The sequence below is a fragment of the Coregonus lavaretus genome (genome assembly GCF_964263955.1).
Source record: "Coregonus lavaretus genome assembly, chromosome: 18".
Taxonomy (NCBI): domain Eukaryota; kingdom Metazoa; phylum Chordata; class Actinopteri; order Salmoniformes; family Salmonidae; genus Coregonus; species Coregonus lavaretus.
Genome location: NC_140005.1, coordinates 8,089,340 through 8,116,941, shown reverse-complemented (window position 1 = coordinate 8,116,941; position 27,602 = coordinate 8,089,340). Strand labels below are relative to the sequence as shown.

The 27,602-nt window shown below is 45.2% G+C and overlaps 1 protein-coding gene across 1 annotated transcript in view; it reads left to right on the top strand.

Moving 5' to 3' along the window:
- rcan3 (regulator of calcineurin 3) overlaps nt 1-27,602 on the top strand; it is a gene marked incomplete at both ends in the record, with an annotated part of 86,072 nt that overhangs the window by 13,259 nt on the left and 45,211 nt on the right. Inside the window, one exon of the mRNA XM_084181599.1 lies at nt 24,445-24,543. Coding sequence (XP_084037725.1) covers nt 24,445-24,543 — 99 coding nt within the window. The remainder of the gene's footprint in view (nt 1-24,444; nt 24,544-27,602) is intronic.

Here is a 27,602-nt window from a genome sequence, read left to right as displayed (position 1 = left end):
CCAGGACCTTGAAATGCTTCTTACGAAGCCACTCCTTCGTTGCCCGGGCGGTGTGTTTGGGATCATTGTCATGCTGAAAGACCCAGCCACGTTTCATCTTCAATGCCCTTGCTGATGGAAGGTGGTTTTAACTCAAAATCTCACGATACATGGCCCCATTCATTCTTTCCTTTACACGGATCAGTCGTCCTGGTCCCTTTGCAGAAAAACAGCCCCAAAGCATGATGTTTCCACCCCCATGCTTCACAGTAGGTATGGTGTTCTTTGGATGCAACTCAGCATTCTTTGTCCTCCAAACACGACGAGTTGAGTTTTTACCAAAAAGTTCTATTTTGGTTTCATCTGACCATATGACATTCTCCCAATCCTCTTCTGGATCATCCAAATGCACTCTAGCAAACTTCAGACGGGCCTGGACATGTACTGGCTTAAGCAGGGGGACACGTCTGGCACTGCAGGGTTTTAGTCCCTGGCGGCGTAGTGTGTTACTGATGGTAGGCTTTGTTACTTTGGTCCCAGCTCTCTGCAGGTCATTCACTAGGTCCCCCCGTGTGGTTCTGGGATTTTTGCTCACCGTTCTTGTGATCATTTTGACCCCACGGGGTGAGATCTTGCATGGAGCCCCAGATTGAGGGAGATTATCAGTGGTCTTGTATGTCTTCAATTTCCTAATAATTGCTCCCACAGTTGATTTCTTCAAACCAAGCTGCTTACCTATTGCAGATTCAGTCTTCCCAGCCTGGTGCAGGTCTACAATTGTGTTTCTGGTGTCCTTTGACAGCTCTTTGGTCTTGGCCATAGTGGAGTTTGGAGTGTGACTGTTTGAGGTTGTGGACAGGTGTCTTTTATACTGATAACAAGTTCAAACAGGTGCCATTAATACAGGGAACGAGTGGAAGACAGAGGAGCCTCTTAAAGAAGAAGTTACAGGTCTGTGAGAGCCAGAAATCTTGCTTGTTTGTAGGTGACCAAATACTTATTTTCCACCATAATTTGCAAATAAATTCATTAAAAATCCTACAATGTGATTTTCTGGAATTTTTTTTCTCAATTTGTCTGTCATAGTTGACGTGTACCTATGAGGAAAATTACAGGCCTTTCTCATCTTTTTAAGTGGGAGAATTTGCACAATTGGTGGCTGACTAAATACTTTTTTTCCCCACTGTAGATACTTTTGTACCTGTTTCTTCCAGCATCTTCACAAGGTCCTTTGCTGTTGTTCTGGGATTGATTCGCACCAAAGTACGTTCATCTCTAGGAGACAGAACGCGTCTCCTTCCTGAGCAGTATGACGGCTGCATGTTCCCATGGTGTTTATACAGTGGGGGAAAAAAGTATTTAGTCAGCCACCAATTGTGCAAGTTCTCCCACTTAAAAAGATGAGAGAGGCCTGTAATTTTCATCATAGGTACACGTCAACTATGACAGACAAAATGAGAAAAAAAATTCCAGAAAATCACATTGTAGGATTTTTATGAATTTATTTGCAAATTATGGTGGAAAATAAATATTTGGTCAATAACAAAAGTTTCTCAAAACTTTGTTATATACCCTTTGTTGGCAATGACACAGGTCAAACGTTTTTTGTAAGCCCATTCCTCCATGCAGATCTCCTCTAGAGCAGTGATTTTTTGGGGCTGTCGCTGGGCAACACGGACTTTCAACTCCCTCCAAAGATTTTCTATGGGGTTGAGATCTGGAGACTGGCTAGGCCACTCCAGGACCTTGAAATGCTTCTTACGAAGCCACTCCTTCGTTTCCCGGGCGGTGTGTTTGGGATCATTGTCATGCTGAAAGACCCAGCCACGTTTCATCTTCAATGCCCTTGCTGATGGAAGGAGGTTTTCACTTAAAATCTCACGATACATGGCCCCATTCATTCTTTCCTTTACATGGATCAGTCGTCCTGGTCCCTTTGCAGAAGAACAGCCCCAAAGCATTATGTTTCTACCCCCATGCTTCAGACAAGACAGCGCCGGAGAAGATGGCTGCCGTTTTACGGCCCTCTAACCAATTGTACTATTATGTGTGTTTTTCCGCGTTATTTGTAATTTATTTTGTACATAATGTTTCTGCCATCGTCACTTATAACCAAAAAGAGCTTCTGGATATCAGGACAGCGATTACTCACCTCGTATTGGACGAAGATTTTTTCTTCAACGAGGCGGCCGCGAAGGATATCATACAGACACCCGACAAGGCCCAAATCCCCATCATTCGCGTGAGGAAGAGACGGAGATATCGTGGACGTAGATCGGGGTGCCTTGTAAGGATCCGACGGCGAGCGAGTAAACTGCCTCTTCCATCAATCCTATTAGCCAATCATTGGATAACAAATTGGATGACCTAAGATTACGGTTATCCTACCAACGGGACATTAAAAACTGTAATATCTAATGTTTCACCAAGTCGTGGCTGAACGACGACATGGATAACATACAGCTAGCGGGCTATACGCTACATCGGCAGGATAGAACGGCTGACTCTAGTAAGACAAGGGGTGGCGGTCTGTGTATATTTGTAAACAACAGCTGGTGCACAAAATCAAATACTAAGGAAGTCTCGAGGTTTTGCTCGCCTGAGGTAGAGTATCTTATGATAAGCTGTAGACCACACTATTTACCAAGAAAGTTTTCATCTATATTTTTCATAGCTGTCTATTTACCACCACAAACCAATGCTGGCATTAAGATTGCACTGAATGAGTCGTACAAGGCCATAAATCAACAGGAAAACGCTCATCCAGATGCAGCGCTCCTAGCAGCCGGGACTTTAATGCAGGGAAACTTAAATCCGTTCTACCTAATTTCTACCAGCATGTTAAATGTGCAACCAGAGGAAAAAAAACTCTAGACCACCTTTACTCCACACACAGAGACGCATACAAAGCTCTCCCTCGCCCTCCATTTGGCAAATCTGACCATAACTCTATCCTCCTGATTCCTGCTTGTAAGCAAAAACTAAAGCAGGAAGCACCAGTGACTCGGTTAATAAAAAAGTGGTCAGATGACGCAGATGCTAAGCTACAGGACTGTTTTGCTAGCACAGACTGGAACATGTTCCGGGATTCTTCAGACAGCATTGAGGAGTACACCACATCAGTCACTGGCTTCATCAATAAGTGCATCGATGATGTCTTCCCCACAGTGACCGTACGTACATACCCCAACCAGAAGCCATGGATTACAGGAAACATCCGCACTGAGCTAAAGGGTAGAGCTGCCGCTTTCAAGGAACGGGACTCTAACCCGGACGCTTATAAGAAATCCCGCTATGCCCTCCGACAAACCATCAAACAGGCAAAGAGTCAATACAGGACTAAGATTGAATCGTACTACACTGGCTCTGACGCTCGTCGGATGTGGCAGGGCTTGAAAACTATTACAGACTACAAAGGGAAGCACAGCCGCGAGCTGCCCAGTGGCACAAGCCTACCAGACGAGCTAAACCACTTCTATGCTCGCTTTGAGGCAAGCAACACTGAAGCATGCATGAGAGCACCAGCTGTTCCAGATGACTATGTGATCACACTCTCCGTAGCCGATGTGAGTAAGACTTTTAAGCAGGTCAACATTCACAAGGCCGCAGGGCCAGACGGATTACCAGGATGTGTACTCCGAGCATGTGCTGACCAACTGGCAAGTGTCTTCACTGACATTTTCAACATGTCCCTGACTGAGTCTGTAATACCAACATGTTTCAAGCAGACCACCATAGTCCCCGTGCCCAAGGACTCTAAGATAACCTGCCTAAATGACTACCGACCCGTAGCACTGACGTCTGTAGCCATGAAGTGCTTTGAAAGGCTGGTCATGGCTCACATCAACAGCATTATCCCAGAAACCCTAGACCCACTCCAATTTGCATACCGCCCCAACAGATCCACAGATGATGCAATCTCTATTGCACTTCACACTGCCCTTTCCCACCTGGACAAGAGGAACACCTACGTGAGAATGCTATTAATTGACTACAGCTCAGAATTCAACACCATAGTGCCCTCTAAGCTCATCACTAAGCTAAGGATCCTGGGACTAAACACCTCCCTCTGCAACTGGATCCTGGACTTCCTGACGGGCCGCCCCCAGGTGGTAAGGGTAGGTAACAACACATCTGCCACACTGATCCTCAACACGGGGGCCCCTCAGGGGTGCATGCTCAGTCCCCTCCTGTACTCTCTGTTCACCCATGACTGCATGGCCAGGCACGACTCCAACACCATCATTAAGTTTGCCGACGACACAACAGTGGTAGGCCTGATCACCGACAACGATGAGACAGCCTATAGGGAGGAGGTCAGAGACCTGGCCGTGTGGTGCCAGGACAACAACCTCTCCCTCAACATGACCAAGACAAAAGAGATGATTGTGGACTACAGGAAAAAAAAGAGGACTGAGCACGCCCCCATTCTCATCGACGGGCTGTAGTGGAACAGGTTGAGAGCTTCAAGTTCCTTGGTGTCCACATCACCAACGAACTATCATGGTCCAAACACACCAAGACAGTCGTGAAGAGGGCACGACAAAGCCTATTCCCCCTCAGGAGACTGAAAAGATTTGGCATGGGTCCTCAGATCCTCAAATTCTACAGCTGCACCATCAAGAGCATCCTGACTGGTTGCATCACTGCCTGGTATGGCAACTGCTTGGCCTCCGACCGCAAGGCACTACAGAGAGTAGTGCGTACGGCCCAGTACATCACTGGGGCCAAGCTTCCTGCCATCCAGGACCTCTATACCAGGCGTCAGAGGAAGGCCCTCAAAATTGTCAAAGACTCCAGCCACCCTAGTCATAGACTGTTCTCTCTGCTACCGCACGGCAAGTGGTACCGGAGTGCCAAGTCTAGGTCCAAAAGACTTCTCAACAGCTTCTACCCCCAAGCCATAAGACTCCTGAACAGCTAATCATGGCTACCCGGACTATTTGCACTGCCCCCCCACCCCATCCTTTTTACGCTGCTGCTACTCTGTAAATTATTTATGCATAGTCACTTTAACTCTACCCACATGTACATATTACTTCAACTACCCCCACACATTGACTCTGCACCGGTACCCCCCTGTATATATAGCCTCCCTACTGTTATTTTATTTTACTTCTGCTCTTTTTTTCTCAAAACTTTTTTTTGTTGTTGTTTTATTTTTACTTTTTTTGTTAAAAATAAATGCACTGTTGGTTAAGGGCTGTAAGTAAGCATTTCACTGTAATGTCTGCACCTGTTGTATTCGGCGCATGTGACCAATAACATTTGATTTGATTTGATTTGGTATGGTGTTCTTTGGATGCAACTCAGCATTCTTTGTCCTCCAAACACGACGAGTTGAGTTTTTACCAAAAAGTTATATTTTGGTTTCATCTGACCATATGACATTCTCCCAATCCTCTTCTGGATCATCCAAATGCACTCTAGCAAACTTCAGACGAGCCTAGACATGTACTGGCTTAAGCAGGGGGACACGTCTGGCACTGCAGGATTTGAGTCCCTGGCGGCGTAGTGTGTTACTGATAGTAGGCTTTGTTACTTTGGTCCCAGCTCTCTGCAGGTCATTCACTAGGTCCCCCCGTGTGGTTCTGGGATTTTTGCTCACCGTTCCTGTGATCATTTTGACCCCACGGGGTGAGATCTTGCGTGGAGCCCCAGATCGAGGGAGATTATCAGTGGTCTTGTATGTCTTCCATTTCCTAATAATTGCTCCCACAGTTGATTTCTTCAAACCAAGCTGCTTACCTATTGCAGATTCAGTCTTCCCAGCCTGGTGCAGGTCTACAATTTTGTTTCTGGTGTCCTTTGACAGCTCTTTGGTCTTGGCCATAGTGGAGTTTGGAGTGTGACTGTTTGAGGTTGTGGACAGGTGTCTTTTATACTGATAACAAGTTCAAACAGGTGCCATTAATACAGGTAACGAGTGGAGGACAGAGGAGCCTCTTAAAGAAGAAGTTACAGGTCTGTGAGAGCCAGAAATCTTGCTTGTTTGTAGGTGACCAAATACTTATTTTCCACCATAATTTGCAAATAAATTCATTAAAAATCCTACAATGTGAATTTCTGGATTTTTTTCTCTCAATTTGTCTGTCATAGTTGACGTGTACCTATGATGAAAATTACAGGCCTCTCTCATCTTTTTAAGTGGGAGAATTTGCACAATTGGTGGCTGACTAAATACTTTTTTTCCCCACTGTACTTGCGTACTATTGTTTGTACAGATGAACGTGGTACCTTCAGGTGTTTGGAAATTGCTCCCAAGGATGAACCAGACTTGTGGAGGTCTACCATTTTTTTTCTGAGGTCTTGGCTGATTTCTTTTGATTTTCCCATGATGTCAAGCAAAGAGGCACTGAGTTTGAAGGTAGGCCTTGAAATACATCCACAGGTACTCCTTCAATTGAGTCAAATGATGTCAATTAGCCTATCAGAAGCTTCTAAATCCATGACATCATTTTCTTAAATTTTCCAAGCTGTTTAAAGGCACAGTCAACTTAGTGTATGTTAACTTCTGACCCACTGGAATTGTGATACAGTGAATTATAAGTGAAATAATCTGTCTGTAAACAATTGTTGGAAAAATGAATTTGTGGAGTGGTTGAAAAACAAGTTTTAATGACTCCAACCTAAGTGTATGTAAACTTCCGACTTCAACTTTACATGGTATTAACTAAGAAACTATGTGGTAACAATGAATGCTGTCTGGTACTTACCTGAAAGGATTCAACATCATTTGGAAGTAACATTTGGTATCAGAATAGTAACTACCCGGTAAGCAGTGGGCTGTAAAACAAAGCTCTACCCAACTCGTTTATTTGTTCATTTTGATATTAGTTGCCCTAGATTTGCTGCACTTGTTATTACACCGATAAGCGATTTCGGTCAAAGGAAGGTCAAGCATGATGAGGCTGATGAGGGGTGTGTGAGGGAGAATTCAGTTAGTAACGAGAGAGAAGGAAGGGTGGTGGCGGAGTGGCGTAGGGAAAAGGTCAGGAAGGCTATTAAGACCTTCCATTTCTCAGACAGTCTATGCCAGTAGCCTAATCAGCAAACCGCAAGATTTTCAGATGTTTTCAATGCTGCTGGCGGGAACAATACTTGTAGGCTACTTTCGTTGCCTATCATGATTCAGGAAGACCCCCACCCCAAAACAATAACACAATGTTTTTTGTGGTGCAGACATGCAGCACTGCAATGAAACAGTAGTGAAGCATTGGTAGTGCAGGAAAATAGTACGTTCTTAGTAACCCTGCACAATGTAAAGTGCTTTGAACACCAGGAAAATCTAAAGGGACACTTTGGGATTTTGGCAAGATTAACTTGTGGTACCATTTTTATGTCTCTGTGTCCAGTATGAAGGAAGTTAGAGGTAGTTTCACAAGCCAATGCTAACTAGCGTTAGCGCAATGACTGAAAGTGTATGGGTATCTGCTAGCATGCTCATTGCCAAAATCCTGAAGTATCCCTTTAACTAAAATCAGAGAATAGCTCCTCATTACGTCAGGGTTGGGGTCAGCTCTTCATTACGTCAGGGTTGGGGTCAGCTCCTCATTACGTCAGGGTTGGGATCAGCTCCTCATTACATCAGGGTTGGGGTCAGCTCCTCATTACGTCAGGGTTGGGGTCAGCTCCTCATTACGTCAGGGTTGGGCTCAGCTCCTCATTACGTCAGGGTTGGGGTCAGCTCCTCATTACGTCAGGGTTGGGGTCAGCTTCTCATTACGTCAGGGTTGGGGTCAGCTTCTCATTACGTCAGGGTTGGGGTCAGCTTCTCATTACGTCAGGGTTGGGGTCAGCTCCTCATTACGTCAGGGTTGGGCTCAGCTCCTCATTACATCAGGGTTGGGGTCAGCTCCTCATTACGTCAGGGTTGGGGTCCGCTCCTCATTACATCAGGATTGGGGTCTATTCGAAGTGAATTAGTTAGTCAATTCAGGGAGAAAACTGAAATTCCAATTCAATAATTGAAATAGGGGCTTTTTTTTCAATGCCTTCTCAATAAACCGAAAAGGAGAAACTATTAATTTTAAGTTGTTTTATTTATTTTTTATTAAAATCACTTCCTAAATTGACTGACTTAAATTGGAATTGACCCCAACCCTGCATTCTGTGCTATAGTAGGCTACAGTGATGTAGTGGTAAAAAGAAATAGGTGGATAAACTCTGACTGCCGGTCAAGGTGAAAAAACAGGTTAAACTGCAGCACTTTTTCACAAAAGTAGTGTCTTTAATAGTGCTGTATTAGCGGATCGATATAGTGTCTGTAGCGCGGGCAATAATATTTTTACAGCACCCCCTTTGAAAATACAGTAAAAAATATACAAATGTTTTTAAAAAATCAACGCAGCACCCCCAAACGACTTCCCGCGGCTATGTGAGCAGCAGAGCTATATAGATCAGAGGTCAGTGTCATGGCCAGTGTGTTTGTTTGTATCTAGAACAGTGAGGTGACCCCAGACAGAAGGATAGAGGGGATCATGGAGAGAGAGCTACTGTGCTGCGTGTGTTATGTTGTCCGTCTATTTTTGGGACTCTGTCCCCGAGGGGGAACGTGCGGGATGGTGCGCAGTGGGCTGAAGGTCACCTAGGGCTGGGCAATATGGCCAAAATATCATTTCACAATATTTTAAATAAAATTGGGTGATTTGATGGTATTTTTATGTTTTTGAATAATACAAGTTCTAAATTTGCTTTATAAGTAGTGCGTGACCCTAGGGTGGCAACACATACATTCTAAGTGATTTCAAATGGGTCTTTCTCCATTCTGATTGTTTTATACTGTTCAATTCAACTTCAACCCAAAATAATTTTCAGCATTTCCATGACATTCTGGATTTCCTGCGCTCATTTGAGATCGTTTCCACACTGCCACGCAGGGCTGCACGATATGGGCAAATAATCTTGGCCTTATTTTTAACCAAATGTTGCAATTACGATTTGACTTGCGATTTAGAGTAAAACACTTGGGTGAACTGTTGGAATCATGGAAATAGAACGATTATTCTAATTCTATAGTTAGAATATAATAGTGGGCACTTTGAATACAGTGTTGTTTGACATGACAACAAATGAAAATGCCAGAGAGGAGTTATTGTGACAGGGTAGGAACCAAAGTGTTGATACGTTTTCTCTTAGCTACTTCATGTAGCTAACATATTCTTGGTTTGCGTATTCCTCTTTGATTTAGAAGATACTGTTGCACAAACAACATGCAGATGTACACTACCGTTCAAAAGTTTGGGGTCACTTAGATTTTTTTTGTTTTGTCCATTAAAATAACATCAAATTGATCAGAAATACAGTGTAGACATTGTTGTTGTAAATGGCTATTGTAGCTGGAAATGGCTGATTTTTAATGGAATATCTACATAGGCGTACAGAGGCCCATTAACAGCAACCATCAGTCCTGTGTTCCAATGGCACGTTGTGTTTGCTAATCCAAGTTTATCATTCTAAAAGGCTAATTGATCATTAGAAAACCCTTTTGCAATTATGTTAGCACAGCTGAAAACTGTTGTGCTGATTAAAGAAGCAATAAAACTGGCCTTCTTGAGACTAGTTGAGAACAAACTGGCTCTAACCAGAATAGAAAGAGGAGTGGGAGGCCCCGGTGCACAACTGAGCAAGAGGACAAATACATTAGTGTCTAGTTTGAGAAACAGGCGCCTCACAGGTCCTCAACTGGCAGCTTCATTAAATAGTACCCGCAAAACACCAGTCTCAACATCAACAGTGAAGAGGCGACTCCGGGATGCTGACCTTCTAGGCGGATTTGCAAAGAAAAAGCCATATCTCCGACTGGCCAATGAAAAGAAAAGATTAAGATGGGCAGTCTGAGATATGTATTTCTGATCAATTTGATGTTATTTTAATGGACAAAAAAAGTGCTTTTCTTTCGAAAACAAGGAAATGTCTAAGTGACCCCAAACTTTTGAACGGTAGTGTAGGTCTACACCATCACTGGTATTATCAGACTGTAGAGCTAGTTATGTTTGCGCTGACTCAGTACATTTATTAGCGAGCTAGTGATTAGCATTAGCGATTAGCATTATTGGCTAACAAGATTTAGGCCCAACTTGCTATGAAAAGACAAACTAACTGTTTGCAGATGTAAGAAACAACAATCTAATAGTGTAATTATAGAATGCTAATGGATTTACAGTGCATTCGGAAAGTATTCAGACCCCTTAACTTTTTCCACATTGTGTTAGGTTACAGCCTTATTCTAAAATGGATTAAATTACATTTTTTCCTCATCAATCTACACACAATTCCCCATAATGACAAAGTGAAAACTGGTATTTACATAAGTATTCAGACACTTTGCTATGAGACTCAAAATTGAGCTCAGGTGCATCCTGTTTCCATGATCATCCTTGAGATGTTGATTGGAGTCCACCTGTTGTAAATTAAATTGATTGGACATGATTTGGAAAGGCACCCACATGTCTATATAAGGTCCCCCAGTTGACAGTGCATGTCAGAGCAAAACCCAAGCCATGAGGTCAAAGGAATTGTCCGTAGAGCTCCGAGACAGGATTGTGTCGAGGCACAGATCTGGGGAAGGGTACCAAAAACTTTCTGCAGCATTGAAGGTCTCCAAGAACACAGTGGCCTCCATAATTTTTAAATGGAAGAAGTTTGGAACCACCAAGACTCTTCCTAGAGCTGGCCGCCCAGCCAAACTGAGCAATCGGGGGAGAAGCGCCTTGGTCAGGGAGGTGACCAAGAACCTGATGAGTTCAATCTTGGTTTCATCAGACCAGAGAATCTTGTTTATCATGGGCTGAGAGTCCTTTAGGTGCCTTTTGGCAAACTCCAAGCGGGCTGTCATGTGCCTTTTACTGAGGAGTGGCTTCCGTCTGGCCACTCTACCATAAAGGCCTGATTGGTGGAGTGCTGCAGAGATGGTTGTCCTTCTGGAAGGTTATCTCATCTCCACAGAGGAACTCTGGAGAGCTGGCCGCCCAGCCAAAACTGAGCAATCGGGGGAGAAGGGCCTTGGTCAGGGAGGTGACCAAAAAGGCACATGACAGCACGCTTGGAGTTTGCCAAAGGTACCTAAAGGACTCTTAGACCATGAGAAACAAGATTCTCTGGTTTGATGAAACCAAGATTGAACTCTTTGGCCTGAATGCCAAGTGTCACGCCTGGAGGAAACCTGGCACCATCCCTACGGTGAAACATGGTGGTGGCAGCATCATGCTGTGGGGATGTTTTTCAGCGGAGACTAGTCAGGATCGAGGAAAAGATAAACGGAGCAAAGTACAGAGAGATCCTTGATGAAAACCTGCTCCAGAGCGCTCAGGACCTTAGACTGGGGCGAAGGTTCACCTTCTACCTTCCAACAGGACAATGACCATAAGCACACAGCCAAGACAACGCAGGAATGGCTTCGGGACAAGTCTCTGAATGTCTTTGAGTGGCCCAGCCAGAGCCCGGACTTGAACCCGATCTAACATCTCTGGAGATACCTGAAAATAGCTGTGCAGCGATGCTCCCCATCCAACCTGACAGAGCTTGAGATCTGCAGAGAAGAATGGGAGAAACTCCCCAAATACAGGTGTGCCAAGCTTGTAGCTTCATACTCAAGACGACTCGAGGCTGTAATCGCTGCCGAGGGTTCTTAAACAAAGTACTGAATAAAGGGTCTGAATACTTATGTAAATGTGATACCTGTTTTTGCTTTGTTATTATGGGATATTCTGTGTAGATTGATGAGGGAAAAAAACAATTTAATTAATTTTAGAATAAGGCTGTAACGTAACAGAACGTGGAAAAAGTCAAGGGGTCTGAATACTTTCTGAATGCACTGTATATTCTGAAATTTCCATCCCCATCTATAACATTTTCCGTCTAGATAGAACTGCCAAAGGGGGTGGAGTTGCAATCTACTGTAGAGATAGCCTGCAGAGCTCTATCATACTATCCAGGTCTGTGCCCAAACAGTTTGAGCTTCTACTTCAAAAAATCCACCTTTCCAGAAATAAGTATCTTACTGTTACAGACCTATATCCATCCTGCCCTGCCTTTCGAAAGTTTTTGAAAGCCAAGTTAACAAACAGATCACCGACCATTTCGAATCCCACCGTACCTTCTCCGCTTTGCAATCCGGTTTCCGAGCTGGTCATGGGTGCACTTCAGCCACGCTCAAGGTCCTAAACGATATTATAACCGCGATCGATAATAGACAGTACTGTGCAGCCGTCTTCATCGACCTGTCCAAGGCTTTCGACTCTGTCAACCACCGCATTCTTATTGGCAGACTAAATAGCCTTGGTTTCTCAAATGATTGCCTCGCCTGGTTCACCAACTACTTCTCAGATAGAGTTCAATGTGTCAAATCGGAGGGCCTGTTGTCTGGACCTATGGCAGTCTCTATGGGGTTGCCACAGGGTTCAATTCTTGGGCTGACTCTTTTCTCAGTGTATATCAATGATGTCGCTCTTGCTGCTGGTGACTCTCAGATCCACCTCTACGCAGACGACACCATTTTGTATACATCTGGCCCTTCATTGGACACTGTGTTAACAAACCTCCAAACGAGCTTCAATGCCATACAACACTCCTTCAGTAGCCTCCAACTGCTCTTAAACACTAGTAAAACTAAATGCATGCTCTTCAATCAAACACTGCTGGCACCCGCCCACCCGACTAGAATCACTACTCTCGACAGGTCTGACCTAGAGTATGTGGACAACTACAAATACCTAGGTGTCTGGTTAGACTGTAAACTCTCCTTCCAGACTCACATTAAGAATCTCCAATCCAAAGTTAAATCCAGAATCGGCTTCCTATTTCGCAACAAAGCCTCCTTCACTCATGCTGCCAAACATGCCCTCGTAAAACTGACTATCCTACCGATCCTTGACTTCGGCGATGTCATTTACAAAATAGCCTCCAACACTCTACTCATCAAATTGGATGTAGTCTATCACAGTGCCATCCGTTTTTACATTGACATTTTAGTCATTTAGCAGACGCTCTTATCCAGAGCGACTTACAGGAGCAATTAGGGTTAAGTGCCTTGCTCAAGGGCACATTGACAGATTTTTCACCTAGTTGGCTCGGGGATTAGAACCAGCGACCTTTCGGTTACTGGCACAATGCTCTTAACCACTAAGCTACCTGTCTCCAAAGCCCCATACACTACCCACCACTGTGACCTGTACGCTCTTGTTGGCTGGTCCTCATTACATGTTTGTCGTCAAACCCACTGGCTCCAGGCCATCTATAAATCACTGCTAGGCAAATCCCCGCCTTATCTTAGCTCATTGGTCACCATAGCAACACCCACCTGTAGTATGCGCTCCAGCAGGTATATCTCACTGGTCATCCCCAAGGCCAACACCTCCTTTGGCCGCCATTCCTTCCAGTTCTCTGCTGCCAATGACTGGAACGAATTGCAAAAATCTCTGAAGCTGGAGACTCTTATCTCCCTCACTAACTTTAAGCATCAGTTGTCAGAGCAGCTTACCGATCACTGCACCTGTACACAGCCCATCTGAAATTAGCCCACCCAACTACCTCATCCCTATATTGTTATTTATTTTGCTCATTTGCACCCCAGTATCTCTATTTGCACATAATCTCTTGCACATCTATCATTCCAGTGTTAATACTAATTGTAATTATTTTGCACTATGGCCTATTTATTGCCTTACCTCCATAACTTGCTACATTTGCACACACTGTATATAGATTTTCTCTTTGTATTTTTGACTTTATGTTTTGTTTACCCCATATGTAACTCTGTGTTGTTGTTTTTATCGCACTGCTTCGCTTTATCTTGGCCAGGTCGCAGTTGTAAATGAGAACTTGTTCTCAACTGGCTGTAGAAGCAAAGTGAAGAAGCAAAGTGAAAACTGCATTGTTGTCATTAACATTGTTGCATGTGCTGCATTGACCATGCAGACTGAATGCAAGTGTCTAGTGGTCAAGGAACAACAAATGCGTTCCTTGAGTGACGGGGCTAGGTCTGAATGGAAAGCGGCATGGAGAGTGAGAGTGCGGAGAGAGTTGACTCAAGTAGCGAAGTAAACTATAAACATGGACGTTTCACACGTATCACATTTAACAAACCAAACATTGAAATACCATTATAGAAGGTAAATTAAAATCCCCAACCGGTCTGTGCATCCATACAGGTATATTGTAAAATACGGTATACCGCCCAGCCCTAAGGTCACTGTCACGGATTCTGCCGAGGCTGCTCCTCCTCCTGGCTCGGGCAGGCTTCGGTGTTCGTCGTCCCCGGAGTACTAGCTGCCACCGTTGGATGTTTTCGATAGTTGTTTGGTCTAGTCTTGTGTGTGCACCTGTTTCGTATTGAGTATTGATTATGTCACCTATAAATTTCCCTTTTGGTTTGTTTGCAGTTGTGTGTAATTGTCCGCTTGTCCGTTCGGTGTCTCGTGTATGTTTAGTGTTTACGCGTGTGTGCGTAATCGTTCGCCTCCTTTGTTTCTGAGGCCTTTGTTTTCCCTGTGCTTTATTGAGTAAAGACATTTTGGATTGAACCTCCTTGTCCTGCGCTTGACTCCACCACTGCATCCACATCCGAACTCTGACAGTCACCCATGATGCAGCGTAGAGTGCGTCCATCGTCCATCGTCCATCGTCCATCCCTCCTGTGGCCTTCTGGAAGCCTTTGGTGAGGTGAGCCTGCCTCTTGGTCAATCCATGGTTATGTAATGACTAATCTCTTTGGTAAAGTGAGCCTGCCTCTTGGTCAATCCATGGTTATGTAATGACTAATCTCTTTGGTAAAGTGAGCCTGCCTCTTGGTCAATCCATGGTTATGTAATGACTAATCTCTTTGGTAAAGTGAGCCTGCCTCTTGGTCAATCCATGGTTATGTAATGACTAATCTCTTTGGTAAAGTGAGCCTGCCTCTTGGTCAATCCATGGTTATGTAATGGCTAATCTCTTTGGTAAAGTGAGCCTGCCTCTTGGTCAATCCATGGTTATGTAATAGCTAATCTCTTTGGTAAAGTGAGCCTGCCTCTTGGTCAATCCATGGTTATGTAATGGCTAATCTCTTTGGTAAAGTGAGCCTGCCTCTTGGTCAATCCATGGTTATGTAATGGCTAATCTCTTTGGTAAAGTGAGCCTGCCTCTTGGTCAATCCATGGTCTTGTAATGGCTAATCTCTTTGGTAAAGTGAGCCTGCCTCTTGGTCAATCCATGGTCTTGTAATGGCTAATCTCTAATCTCGGCATCCAGAAGCAAATCTTCTGCAGGTCTGTCAGGAAACACTAGGTGATGGCTGACACTACCCTGCTAGCAACCCAAGTGCTTTTCCCCCATCAGACCTAAACATAATTGGAGAGAACGATGATTTCTTGCACTGAACTGATTTTAAGCAATGTGATGATTATAATAATAATATGCCATTTAGCAGACGCTTTTATCCAAAGCGACTTACAGTCATGCGTGCATAAATTTTTGTGTATGGGTGGTCCCGGGGATCGAACCAACTACCCTGGCGTTACAAGCGCCGTGCTCTACCAGCTGAGCTACAGAGGACCACCCATCATTATAGGATTATTGATGCGACATATGAAATATCATGGATTGCCTTGATCGATAATAATGACCTTACAATATCATAATCTAGTAATACGTCAGGGAGGCCAGAGTAGCACAGATGACATCGTTCCTATTTTATGGTGTTATAGTTAGTGACATAACTGTACAACATTCAGTTAAAACAGGCAACGTTCTATGTTTGTTGTACTGTGCTATTTTTGGCTTGATGAATGTACTTCAATATGAATATGTAGGGCAAACGAGGATGCCTAGTCAGTTGCACAACTGAATGCATTCAACCGAAATGTCTCTTCCGCATTTAACCCAATCCCTCTGAATCAGAGAAGTGCCTTAATTGACATCATTGGCGCCTGGGGAGCAGTTGTTGGAGGTTAACTGACTTGCTCAAGGGCAGAACGGCAGATTTTTTTTCCCACCTTGCCAGCTCTGGGATTCGAACCAGCTACCTTTCGGGTACTGGCCCAACGCTCTTAACCGTTAAGCTACATGCTGAGTGGCGTGTAGCTCGGCTGAGCATGAGTAATCAAAATAATCAACACAGGGTGCATCTTCAGTGTCAATAGCTTGGAGTTTTACTTACATCGTAAATTTGTTGGAGTCTGGCAGTGGTTAGAAGTATTGTGTTGGGAAGTCTCCCATGGTTTGACCTCCAAAGTGTTGTGCAGGTTGTTGTTTTTGAAGAAGGAGGGGGTGACATTTAAAGTACACTTCTCTTGTACCCTTTGGAGAAAGGATATATCGACAACAGGCTTATGCTTTTGCGGCTGCGGCTGCTTGCAATTTGTCTGGCTGGAGGATAACAAGTCAATGTATTTCTCTTTCCATCTCTTTCTCTAAACTTATCACTGTCTTTATCCCCGCTCTTGTCCTTACTTGCTCTCCATCTCTTTTTCCTCCCTTCTCTCTCAAGTTAGTCCTCTATTTATTCCTCTCTCTCTCTCTCTCTCTCTCTCTCTCTCTCTCTCTCTCTCTCTCTCTCTCTCTCTCTCTCTCTCTCTCTCTCTCTCCCTCTCGTGTTTTCTCTCTAAAGGTATAGTCTATTTTTAATTCCATGGATTGTTAGCTAGATACTGTATCTCTTCATGGCATTGTTGAAAACACACAGAGAGAGAGAGATATAAAGATGAAATGGGAACACTTTCTATCCTTGAGCAAAGTTCCATCCCTTGCATTCAGTCTGTGATTTCCGTAAACAATAAAGCTCCTTCAACGCTGTGCTGTCTTCAACGCTGTGCTGTCTTCAACGCTGTGCTGTCTTCAACGCTGTGCTGTCTTCAACACTGTGCTGGCTTCAATGCTGTGCTGTCTTCAACGCTGTGCTGCCTTCAACGCTGTGCTGTCTTAAACGCTGTGGTGTCTTCAACGCTGTGCTGTTTTCAACGCTGTGCTGTCTTCAACGCTGTGCTGCCTTCAGCGCTGTGCTGTCTTCAACGCTGTGCTGTCTTCAACGCTGTGTTGTCTTCAACGCAGTGCTGTCTTCAATGCTGTGCTGCCTTCAACGCTGTGCTGCCTTCAACGCTGTGCTGCCTTCAACACTGTTCTATTTTCAACACTGTGTTTTACTTCAACACTGTGCTGTCTTCAACGCTGTGCTGTCTTCAACGCTGTGCTGTCTTCAACGCTGTGTTTTTTTCAACACTGTGCTAATTTCAACGCTGTGCTATCTTCAATGCTGTGCTGTCTTCAACACTGTGCTGCCTTCAACACAGTGTTTTCTTCAACACTGTGCTGACTTCAACGCTGTGCTGGCTTCAACGCTGTGCTGGCTTCAACGCTGTGCTGTCTTCAACGCTGTGTTTTTTTCAACACTGTGCTAATTTCAACGCTGTGCTATCTTCAATGCTGTGCTGTCTTCAACACTGTGCTGCCTTCAACACAGTGTTTTCTTCAACACTGTGCTGACTTCAACGCTGTGCTGGCTTCAACGCTGTGCTGGCTTCAACGCTGTGCTGTCTTCAACGCTGTGTTTTCTTCAACACTGTGCTGCTTCAACGCTGTGCTGTCTTCAACGCTGTGCTGCCTTCAACGCTGTGCTGTCTTAAACGCTGTGCTGTCTTCAACGCTGTGCTGTCTTCAACGCTGTGCTGTCTTCAACGCTGTGCTGTCTTCAACGCTGTGTTTTCTTCAATGCTGTGCTGTCTTCAACGCTGTGCTGCCTTCAACGCTGTGCTGTCTTAAACGCTGTGGTGTCTTCAACGCTGTGCTGTTTTCAACGCTGTGCTGTCTTCAACGCTGTGCTGCCTTCAGCGCTGTGCTGCTTTCAGCGCTGTGCTGTCTTCAACGCTGTGCTGTCTTCAACGCTGTGTTGTCTTCAACGCAGTGCTGTCTTCAATGCTGTGCTGCCTTCAACGCTGTGCTGCCTTCAACGCTGTGCTGCCTTCAACACTGTTCTATTTTCAACACTGTGTTTTACTTCAACACTGTGCTGTCTTCAACGCTGTGCTGTCTTCAACGCTGTGCTGTCTTCAACGCTGTGTTTTTTTCAACACTCTGCTGCTTTCAACGCTGTGCTGTCTTCAACGCTGTGCTGTCTTCAACACTGTGCTGCCTTCAACACTGTGCTGCCTTCAACACAGTGTTTTCTTCAACACTGTGCTGACTTCAACGCTGTGCTAGCTTCAACGCTGTGCTGTCTTCAACGCTGTGCTGTCTTCAACGCTGTGTTTTCTTCAACACTGTGCTTCTTCAACGCTGTGCTGTCTTCAACGCTTTGCTGCCTTAAACGCTGTGCTGTCTTCAACGCTGTGCTGTCTTCAACGCTGTGTTTTCTTCAACACTGTGCTGGCTTCAACGCTGTGCTGTCTTCAACGCTGTGCTGCCTTCAACGCTGTGCTGTCTTAAACGCTGTGGTGTCTTCAACGCTGTGCTGTTTTCAACGCTGTGCTGTCTTCAACGCTGTGCTGCCTTCAGCGCTGTGCTGTCTTCAACGCTGTGCTGCCTTCAACGCTGTGCTGCCTTCAACACTGTTCTATTTTCAACACTGTGTTTTACTTCAACACTGTGCTGTCTTCAACGCTGTGCTGTCTTCAACGCTGTGCTGTCTTCAACGCTGTGTTTTTTTCAACACTGTGCTGCTTTCAACGCTGTGCTGTCTTCAACGCTGTGCTGTCTTCAACACTGTGCTGCCTTCAACACTGTGCTGCCTTCAACACAGTGTTTTCTTCAAAACTGTGCTGACTTCAACGCTGTGCTGGCTTCAACGCTGTGCTGTCTTCAACGCTGTGCTGTCTTCAACACTGTGTTTTCTTCAACACTGTGCTGCCTTCAACGCTGTGCTGTCTTAAACGCTGTGGTGTCTTCAACGCTGTGCTGTCTTCAGCGCTGTGCTGTCTTCAACGCTGTGCTGTCTTCATCGCTGTGCTGTCTTCAACGCTGTGCTGTCTTCAACGCAGTGCTGCCTTCAACGCTGTGCTGCCTTCAACGCTGTGCTGCCTTCAACGCTGTGCTGCCTTCAACGCTGTGTTTTACTTCAACACTGTGCTGTCTTCAACGCTGTGCTGTCTTCAACGCTGTGCTGCCTCCAACGCTGTGCTGTCTTCAACGCTGTGCTGTCTTCAACACTGTGCTGTCTTCATCAGTGTGCTCTCTTCAACACTGTGCTCTCTTCAATACTGTGTTGTCTTCAACCCTGTGCTGTTTTCAACAGTGTGCTGTCTTCAACACTGTGCTGTCTTCAATACTGTGCTGTCTTCAATACTGTGCTGTCTTCATCAGTGTGCTCTCTTCAACACTGTGCTCTCTTCAATATTGTGTTGTCTTCAACACTGTGCTGTATTCAACAGTGTGCTGTTTTCAACACTGTGCTGTCTTCAACACTGTGCTGTCTTCAACACTGTGCTGTTTTCAACAGTGTGCTGTCTTCAACACTGTGCTGTCTTCAATACTATGCTGTCTTCATCAGTGTGCTCTCTTCAACACTGTGCTCTCTTCAACGCTGTGCTGTCTTCAACGCTGTGCTGTCTTCAACGCTGTGCTGCCCTCAACGCTGTGCTGCCTTCAACACAGTGTTTTCTTCAACACAGTGTTTTCTTCAACACTGTGCTGACTTCAACGCTGTGCTGTCTTCAACGCTGTGCTGTCTTCAACGCTGTGCTGTCTTCAATGCTGTGCTGTCTTCAACGCTGTGCTGTCTTCAACGCTGTGCTGTCTTCAACGCTGTGCTGCCTTCAACGCTGTGCTGTCTTCAACGCAGTGCTGTCTTCAACGCTGTGCTGCCTTCAACACTGTGCTTCCTTCAACGCTGTGCTGCCTTCAACGCTGTGCTGCCTTCAACGCAGTGCTGCCTTCAACGCTGTGTTTTACTTCAACGCTGTGCTGTTTTCAACGCAGTGCTGCCTCCAACGCTGTGCTGTCTTCAACGCTGTGCTGTCTTCAACACAGTGCTGTATTCATCAGTGTGCTCTCTTCAACACTGTGCTCTCTTCAATACTGTGTTGTCTTCAACACTGTGCTGTTTTCAACAGTGTGCTGTCTTCAACAGTGTGCTGTCTTTAATACTGTGCTGTCTTCATCAGTGTGCTCTCTTCAACACTGTGCTCTCTTCAATATTGTGTTGTCTTCAACACTGTGCTGTATTCAACAGTGTGCTGTGTTCAACACTGTGCTGTCTTCAATACTGTGTTGTCTTCAACACTGTGCTGTTTTCAACACTGTGCTGTCTTCAACACTTTGCTGTCTTCAACGCTGTGCTGTCTTCAACGCTGTGCTTACTTCAACACTGTGCTGTCTTCAACAGTGTGCTCTCTTCAATACTGTGTTGTCTTCAACACTGTGCTGTTTTCAACGCTGTGCTGTCTTCAACACTGTGCAGTCTTCAACAGTGTGCTGTCTTCAACACTGTGCTGTCTTCAATACTGTGTTGTCTTCAACGCTGTGCTGTTTTCAACGCTGTGCTGTCTTCAACACTGTGTTGTCTTCAACGCTGTGCTGTTTTCAACACTGTGCTATCTTCAAGTGTCCTGATTTCAATACTGTGCTGTCTACAACCCTGTTCTGTCTTCAACACTGTGCTGTCTTCAACACTGTGCTGTCTTCAACGCACAGTTTTGTCTTCAACACAGTGTTGTCTTCAACGCTGTGCTGTCTTCAACGCTGTGCTGTATTCAACACACAGTGCTGTCTTCAACACTGTGCTCTCTTCAACGCACTGTGCTCTCTTCAACGCACTGTGCTCTCTTCAATGCACAGTGTTTTCTTCAACACTGTGCTGTCTTCAACAGTGTGCTGTCTTCAACACTGTGCTGTCTTCAATACTGTGTTGTATTCAACGCTGTGCTGTTTTCAACGCTGTGCTGTCGTCAACATTGTGTTGGCTTCAACAATCTCCTGTTTTCAACACTCTCTTGTCTTCAACACTCTCCTGACTTCAACACTGTCCTGTCTACAAATCCTTTCCTGTCTTCAACACTGTCCTTTACCATGGGGACGAGGGAAAGAATCCATCCCATCATTAGAAGATTTGACCTGGTTTGGTGGTGATCAGAGGGGATTTCAGTCACCCCTCCACATCCTGCTACTGACTAAACATGGCCTGGTAATGTTTAGTCTAACCTGCCTCACTAAACCTCTGGACTGGGTTAAACTTCTACACAGCTGCTGGCTACACAGGCTGGCATATACAATAAAAACAATATTAGACTATTAATTCAATATGCTCCTCGTTCAACATAGGAACCGGTATCGAAGAGAAGAACAGAGTAACGATACTGTGTTAGTGCATTTTAAAGTATATTCATTGGTCTCTTCCTATACATTTACGTCATTTAGCAGACGCTCTTATCCAGAGCGACTTACAGTTAGTGAGCTCATACATTTTCATACTGGCCCCCCGTGGGAAACGAACCCACAACCATTGCGTTGCAAGCGCCATGCTCTACCAACTGAGCTACAGGGGACTATCATTTGGTCAGAGTCTTTCTCGGCTGTGCTCTCGTCCAGGTCTCCTCCTGGTCAGAGTCTTTCTCGGCTGTCCTCTCGTCCAGATCTCCTCCTGGTCAGAGTCTTTCTCGGCTGTGCTCTCATCCAGGTCTCCTCCTGGTCAGAGTCTTTCTCGGCTGTGCTCTCATCCAGGTCTCCTCCTGGTCAGAATCTTTCTCGGCTGTGCCCTCGTCCAGGTCTCCTCCTGGTCAGAGTCTTTCTTGGCTGTACTCTCATCCAGGTTTCCTCCTGGTCAGAGTCTTTTTCGGCTGTGCCCTCGTCCAGATCTCCTCCTGGTCAGAGTCTTTTTCGGCTGTGCCCTCGTCCAGGTCTCCTCCTGGTCAGAGTCTTTCTTGGCTGTGCCCTCGTCCAGGTCTCCTCCTGGTCAGAGTCTTTCTCGGCTGTGCCCTCGTCCAGGTCTCCTCCTGGTCTGCATTATCATTATCTATACCTGCTGTCCTCCACCTGGCTTCTCTCTCCCTCTTCTCTAATTATTGCTTTCTCCCTCTCCCCCTTCTGTCTCTTTCTCCCCCTTTTTTTTTCTCTCTCTCTCTCTCTCTCTCTCTCCATCTCTCTCTCTCGCTCTCCATCTCTCTCTCTCTCTCTCTCTCTCTCTTTCTTTCTTTCTTTCTTTCTTTCTTTCTTTCTCTCTCTGCTCTCTCCATTAAATGTTTATTTCTTTCTTTCTCTCTCTCTCATTTCCTTTCCCTCTCTCCCCACACCCTCTCCTTCTCTCTCGCGGTTTCCCCTGGCTCGCTTCGCCTGACGCTGATTTGCTTTATAAATAGCTTGGCCTAGATTATGGCAGCTGCAGTGGCGCCAGGGGGTGGCTGGGCAGGGCCGAGTGAGGTGGTGTGGCACTGGCAGCCTCCATCGCTGGGAAGGCGCAGGGATAGTTTGTGTGTGGAGGGGGGATTTGTGTGTGTGTGATTGTGTGTGCATATGTGTGTGCAGTGTGTGTGTGTGTTTTGATGCTGCTACTGCCTCTGTTGCAATGGGCCTGCATGCCTGCTCATACTGACTCCCATTCCCGCCCCCCCCTGAAGCCCTTGCCCCTTGCAGCTCGACAACCAAAACACACAACAACACATGACTGTTATGTCTCATGTCAGATGTGGAGAAGTTCGATTTCTGACGTGTGAGTCTCGTGTGTGTATCCTGAATGTTTACGAATGCATTGCGTGTCATTGTGGGTTAGTGGGTGGGTCTACTGCCCTGGTTTCATGTTCTCACACACAACCATGACTTTGGGAGTACAAATGTGCATTATGTTTCACATAAGTGGATTTTGTGATTGTACAGTCAACTTAGCAACAGTTCCTTAATATCTGTGTACTTCTGTGGTCTGAAGTAACCTGTTATGAGTGAATCATCTAGTAATGTCACCATTTTAGATCCCCTATCAATCAGGGATCTGATGAGGGGAATGAAGGTTGAATATCCAGGACACCCAAAATATTCACATTCACATCACAAATTTGCAAGGAGCATAAACACCTCTGAAAGATCACTGGATTAATGTGGGTAGATTATGGGTTTTATTCAAATGTAATATTAAGATGGGTTTTGAAAATGCTGACTAACTGAGAGAATTTGAAATGAGGAGCAAGAAAACTCTAGAGGAGTGCACAGAAAATGCCTAATCGTATCAAGCAACATCCTCAATCTACTCCTCAATCTAATATGATCATAATGACATGATATTCATAAATAGTACTAACGATAATGGATCAAGAAGTGTACCACTATTCTATTCTATTTTACTATAGCAACATGGGCTTTGTCCCAAATGGCACCCTATTCCTTGCATAGTGAACGACTTTTGTCCAGAGCCCTGTGGATTCTGGTCAAAAGTAGTGCACTATATAGGCAATACGGTGTCGTTTGGGACGAAGCCCATGTTGCTGTTTAGTCTATTCACACCCTAACATAGACCCTGCATTGCCTCAGGCCTGTCAGAACCAGATTGAGCCACCCTAATAGTTATAGAGAATCATATCTGTCTGACTGTCTGTCTGACTGCTTCTTCCAGCCTATTGCCTACTCATCGCGGCTTATTGTCTTAGCTAGTGAATGATGAAACTGAGAGCTTGTGCCAGAGTTGATGAGTGCGAGGTTATGCAATGCTGAAGTCTGTTGGAAGTTTGGACCAATCGGATAAGGCTGAGCGAGTAAGGGAGATGTTAACACTATGGTTACTGTAGTTACTACACGACAGGCTGCTTCTGCAATGTCCACTACATCATACAGTAAATTAGCAGGCTATACTGGGTGTCTGGATTGTTTTTACTTATTGAAGTAACTCTGACATTTCAATAACAGAATAGTCCTACATGGATTTTATTTTAAAATGGAACAGACGCAAACTGACTAGCCTAGTGTCAAACATTAGATGGTGCATTCCATTTCTGAAGAGAAGAAGAAAAAAAAAGCAGCCTGTTCTATCGTACCAAAACATTATCGTTTATCATTTATGCAACCAAGACAATAGTCAAATTCTATTCCAGGATATTTTTTTGGACTTCATTATAGGCAGTCCTGATTATTGTTGCTGGGGGGAAGCAGGCCTAGAATACATAATTTCAGAGCTATTGCCGCAGTTATGGTCATTGGCTAAATGAGAAGGAAAAATAAACAACAGGAGGCAGAAAGAACCGGTGTAGTTCTACAAGCTGCAGCGTAAATGAACAAATGAGTCTGCTCATGACGTCAATGTTGTGCCCGAGCGCGCGCTGGTTGGTGCGCTCGCGAATGTTTCTGACTGCTGCTCTGTGTTGGAGCGGGTAGAGCGAGAGAGGGAGAGCGAAACAGATCGAGAGAGAGTTTTCTGCTGCAGCATCACTCACTTCAAATAGCGCACCCAAACTGTCAGGATACCACCTCATCCGAAGTGAACCCATTGGAGTTAAAATCACCTGCGAGGCTGCGACTGCACTTTCTCTGAAGTAGACAAGGACCCAACGAAATAATTTATTTTATTTATATTTTTCTCAGCTACGAAAGGGAATGCCATCGATAAATATGAAACTGGAGATGGTGACCATCATCGCCTGCGAGGTAGACACGGATGTGTTTACGTCCGACAAACTGCAGGTAGGCCTATACAGTTTCATAAAACTGCACGTTGAATATTTCTGAATTTTTGTCTATTTGTGAAAAAACTTGGAATATTTCTGCCTTTTTGTCTGTTCGTACTCCGAAGTACCCAAGACCCGTTTTTTCTGCATGTCCCAAAGTGCCTGTCTTGCTTACGTTCACCCTGGGGTTTTATCAATGAAACCGCAGCTCATCAAGATGCACGCCCTGAATGCGCATGGATGCCCTCATTGATTGACGTTTGTGGGGTTGCAGAAGTGTGGACGAGAGAGAGAGGGGGGGGTGGGGGGGGGGGGGGGGGGGTGGTGCAGACCTTTTTTCTTTTTTTTAACTGTATGCGCTATAGACTACATCTTTCTGTGGCATCACTGGTCAATGTTAGTAGGCTTACGCAAGTTACATGCGTAAATGCAGGGGGTGAGAGGAGGGGGTTGTTGAATTGAACATGTGGAGGAGCACAGAACAGAAGTGAGGAACTGCAGTGTCGGAGTCGGACCTCTCGCCTTTCAGCATTGCAGGTGCGCCAGATACGTAGGAGCGCATTGATTCCCCCCACCCTTCAGCATTGCAGGTGCGCCAGATACGTAGGAGCGCATTGATTCCCCCCCCCCCCCCTTCAGTATTGCAGGTGCGCCAGATACGTAGGAGCGCATGCATTGAATCCAACAGTCATGGAGCAGATGGTACTAAGATGCGTAAAGCCTTGGCATTAGAAAGTGCCAGTGTTTACTTTAAATGCCACACAGATGGTGGTCAAAGCCATGGCTTACCCACTGAACCCTTTAAAAATTCCTTAGCCACATTTTTCCTATCCACAGACTGTCATTGTGGATCGAGGCCATTGGCCATCCATTGTAGCCTGTTGTACAGCACAGAGCCCAGCACGTGCCGTACCAGAACAATAACTTATTAAGAGTCCGTTATCCTAAGTCTTTCCTTAATACAGTTAATCAGTCTGAACAGAGATCATATGCTATGAGTCAAAAGTACACGGTAATGCTGCAATGTCCTCAGAAAACATAAACATTGTGCACCTCTGCACACCAGGGGTTGGAAACCGAAATTATTTTCCAATCATTTAATTCTGAACAGAACAATTTATTTTTTCCATTCAGTTCCACTGTTGTGACCAGCAAATTAAAGTTCTGAACTGGTTGGATCCCCGAAAAAGTAACGACTTATATAATTCCTTTCTGTTCCTTTTTAAACCTCTGAAATCTTTATTTTATTTTATTTTAGCTTGACATTAAACTATTTCACCAAACAGTGCGAATAGAGCAGCTTTCTATGGAGCAGGCAAGCTATAATAAACTCAGCAAAAAAAAGAAACATCCCTTTTTCAGGACCCTGTCTTTCAAAGATAATTTGTAAAAATCCAAATAACTTCACAGATCTTCATTGTAAAGGGTTTAAACACTGTTTCCCATGCTTGTTCAATGAACCATAAACAATTAATGAACATGCACTGTGGAACAGTCATTAAGACACTAACAGCTTACAGATGGTAGGCAATTAAGGTCACAGTTATGAAAATGTAGGACACTAAAGAGGCCTTTCTACTGACTCTGAAAAACACCAAAAGAAAGATGCCCAGGGTCCCTGCTTATCTGCGTGAACGTGCCTTAGGCATGCTGCATGGAGGCATGAGGACTGCAGATGTGGCCAGGGCAATAAATTGCAATGTTAGTACTGTGAGACGCCTAAGACAGTGCTACAGGGAGACAGGACAGACAGCTGATCGTCCTCGCAGTGGCAGACCACATGTAACAACACCTGCACAGGATCGGTACATACGAACATCACACCTGTGGGACAGGTACAGGATGGCAACAACAACTGCCCGAGTTACACCAGGAACGCACATTCCCTCCATCAGTGCTCAGACTGTCCGCAATAGGCTGAGAGAGGCTGGACTGAGGCCTTATAGGCCTGTTGTAAGGCAGGACATCACCGGCAACAACGTAACCAATGGGCACAAACCCACCGTCGCTGGACCAGACTGGCAAAAAGTGCTCGTCACTGACGAGTCGCGGTTTTGTCTCATCAGGGGTGAAGGTCGGATTTGCGTTTATCGTCGAAGGAATGAGCGTTACACCGAGGCCTGTACTCTGGAGCGGGATCAATTTGGAGGTGGAGGGTCCGTCATGGTCTGGGGCGGTGTGTCACAGCATCATCGGATTGAGCTTGTTGTCATTGCAGGCAATCTCAACGCTGTGCATTACAGGGAAGACATCCTCCTCCCTCATGTGGTACCCTTCCTGCAGGCTCATCCTGACATGACCCTCCAGCATGACAATGCCACCAGCCATTCTGCTCATTCTGTGAGTGATTTCCTGCAAAACAGGAATGTCAGTGTTCTGCCATGGCCAGCGAAGAGCCCGGATCTCAATCCCATTCAGCACGTCTGGGACCTGTTATCCCCGGAGGGTGAGGGCTAGGGCCATTCCCCCCAGAAATGTCCGGGAACTTGCAGGTGCCTTGGTGGAAGAGTGGGGTAACATCTCACAGCAAGAACTGGCAAATCTGATGCATTCCATGAGGAGGAGATGCACTGCAGTACTTAATGCAGCTGGTGGCCACACCAGATACTGATTGTTACTTTTGATTTTGACCCCCCCTTTGTTCAGGTACACATTAATCAATTTATGTTAGTCACATGTCTGTGGAACTTGTTCAGTTTATGTCTCACTTGTTGAATCTTGTTATGTTCATACAAATATTTACACATGTTAAGTTTGCTGAAAATAAACGCAGTTGATAGTAAGAGGACGTTTATTTTTTTTCTGAGTTTAGTTGTTTACATGCATTGAACAGACAAGTGTATGGCATGAGATGCGACTGACATTTTGCAGATGGGGAGAGAGTGAGAGAGGGTGGAGGAGGAGACTTGGCTTGAAGCGCTGGGCATCTTGTTATGACATGCATTATCTGAATTAGGCCCACATAATTAAACCTACGGAGGAGGGGCTTCTATGAAGGAACTTTGAATGTCTGAACTTCTGAGAGTTGGACTTTACGTTGGACCAGACCTAGCTAGCTAGCTATCTAACAAGCTT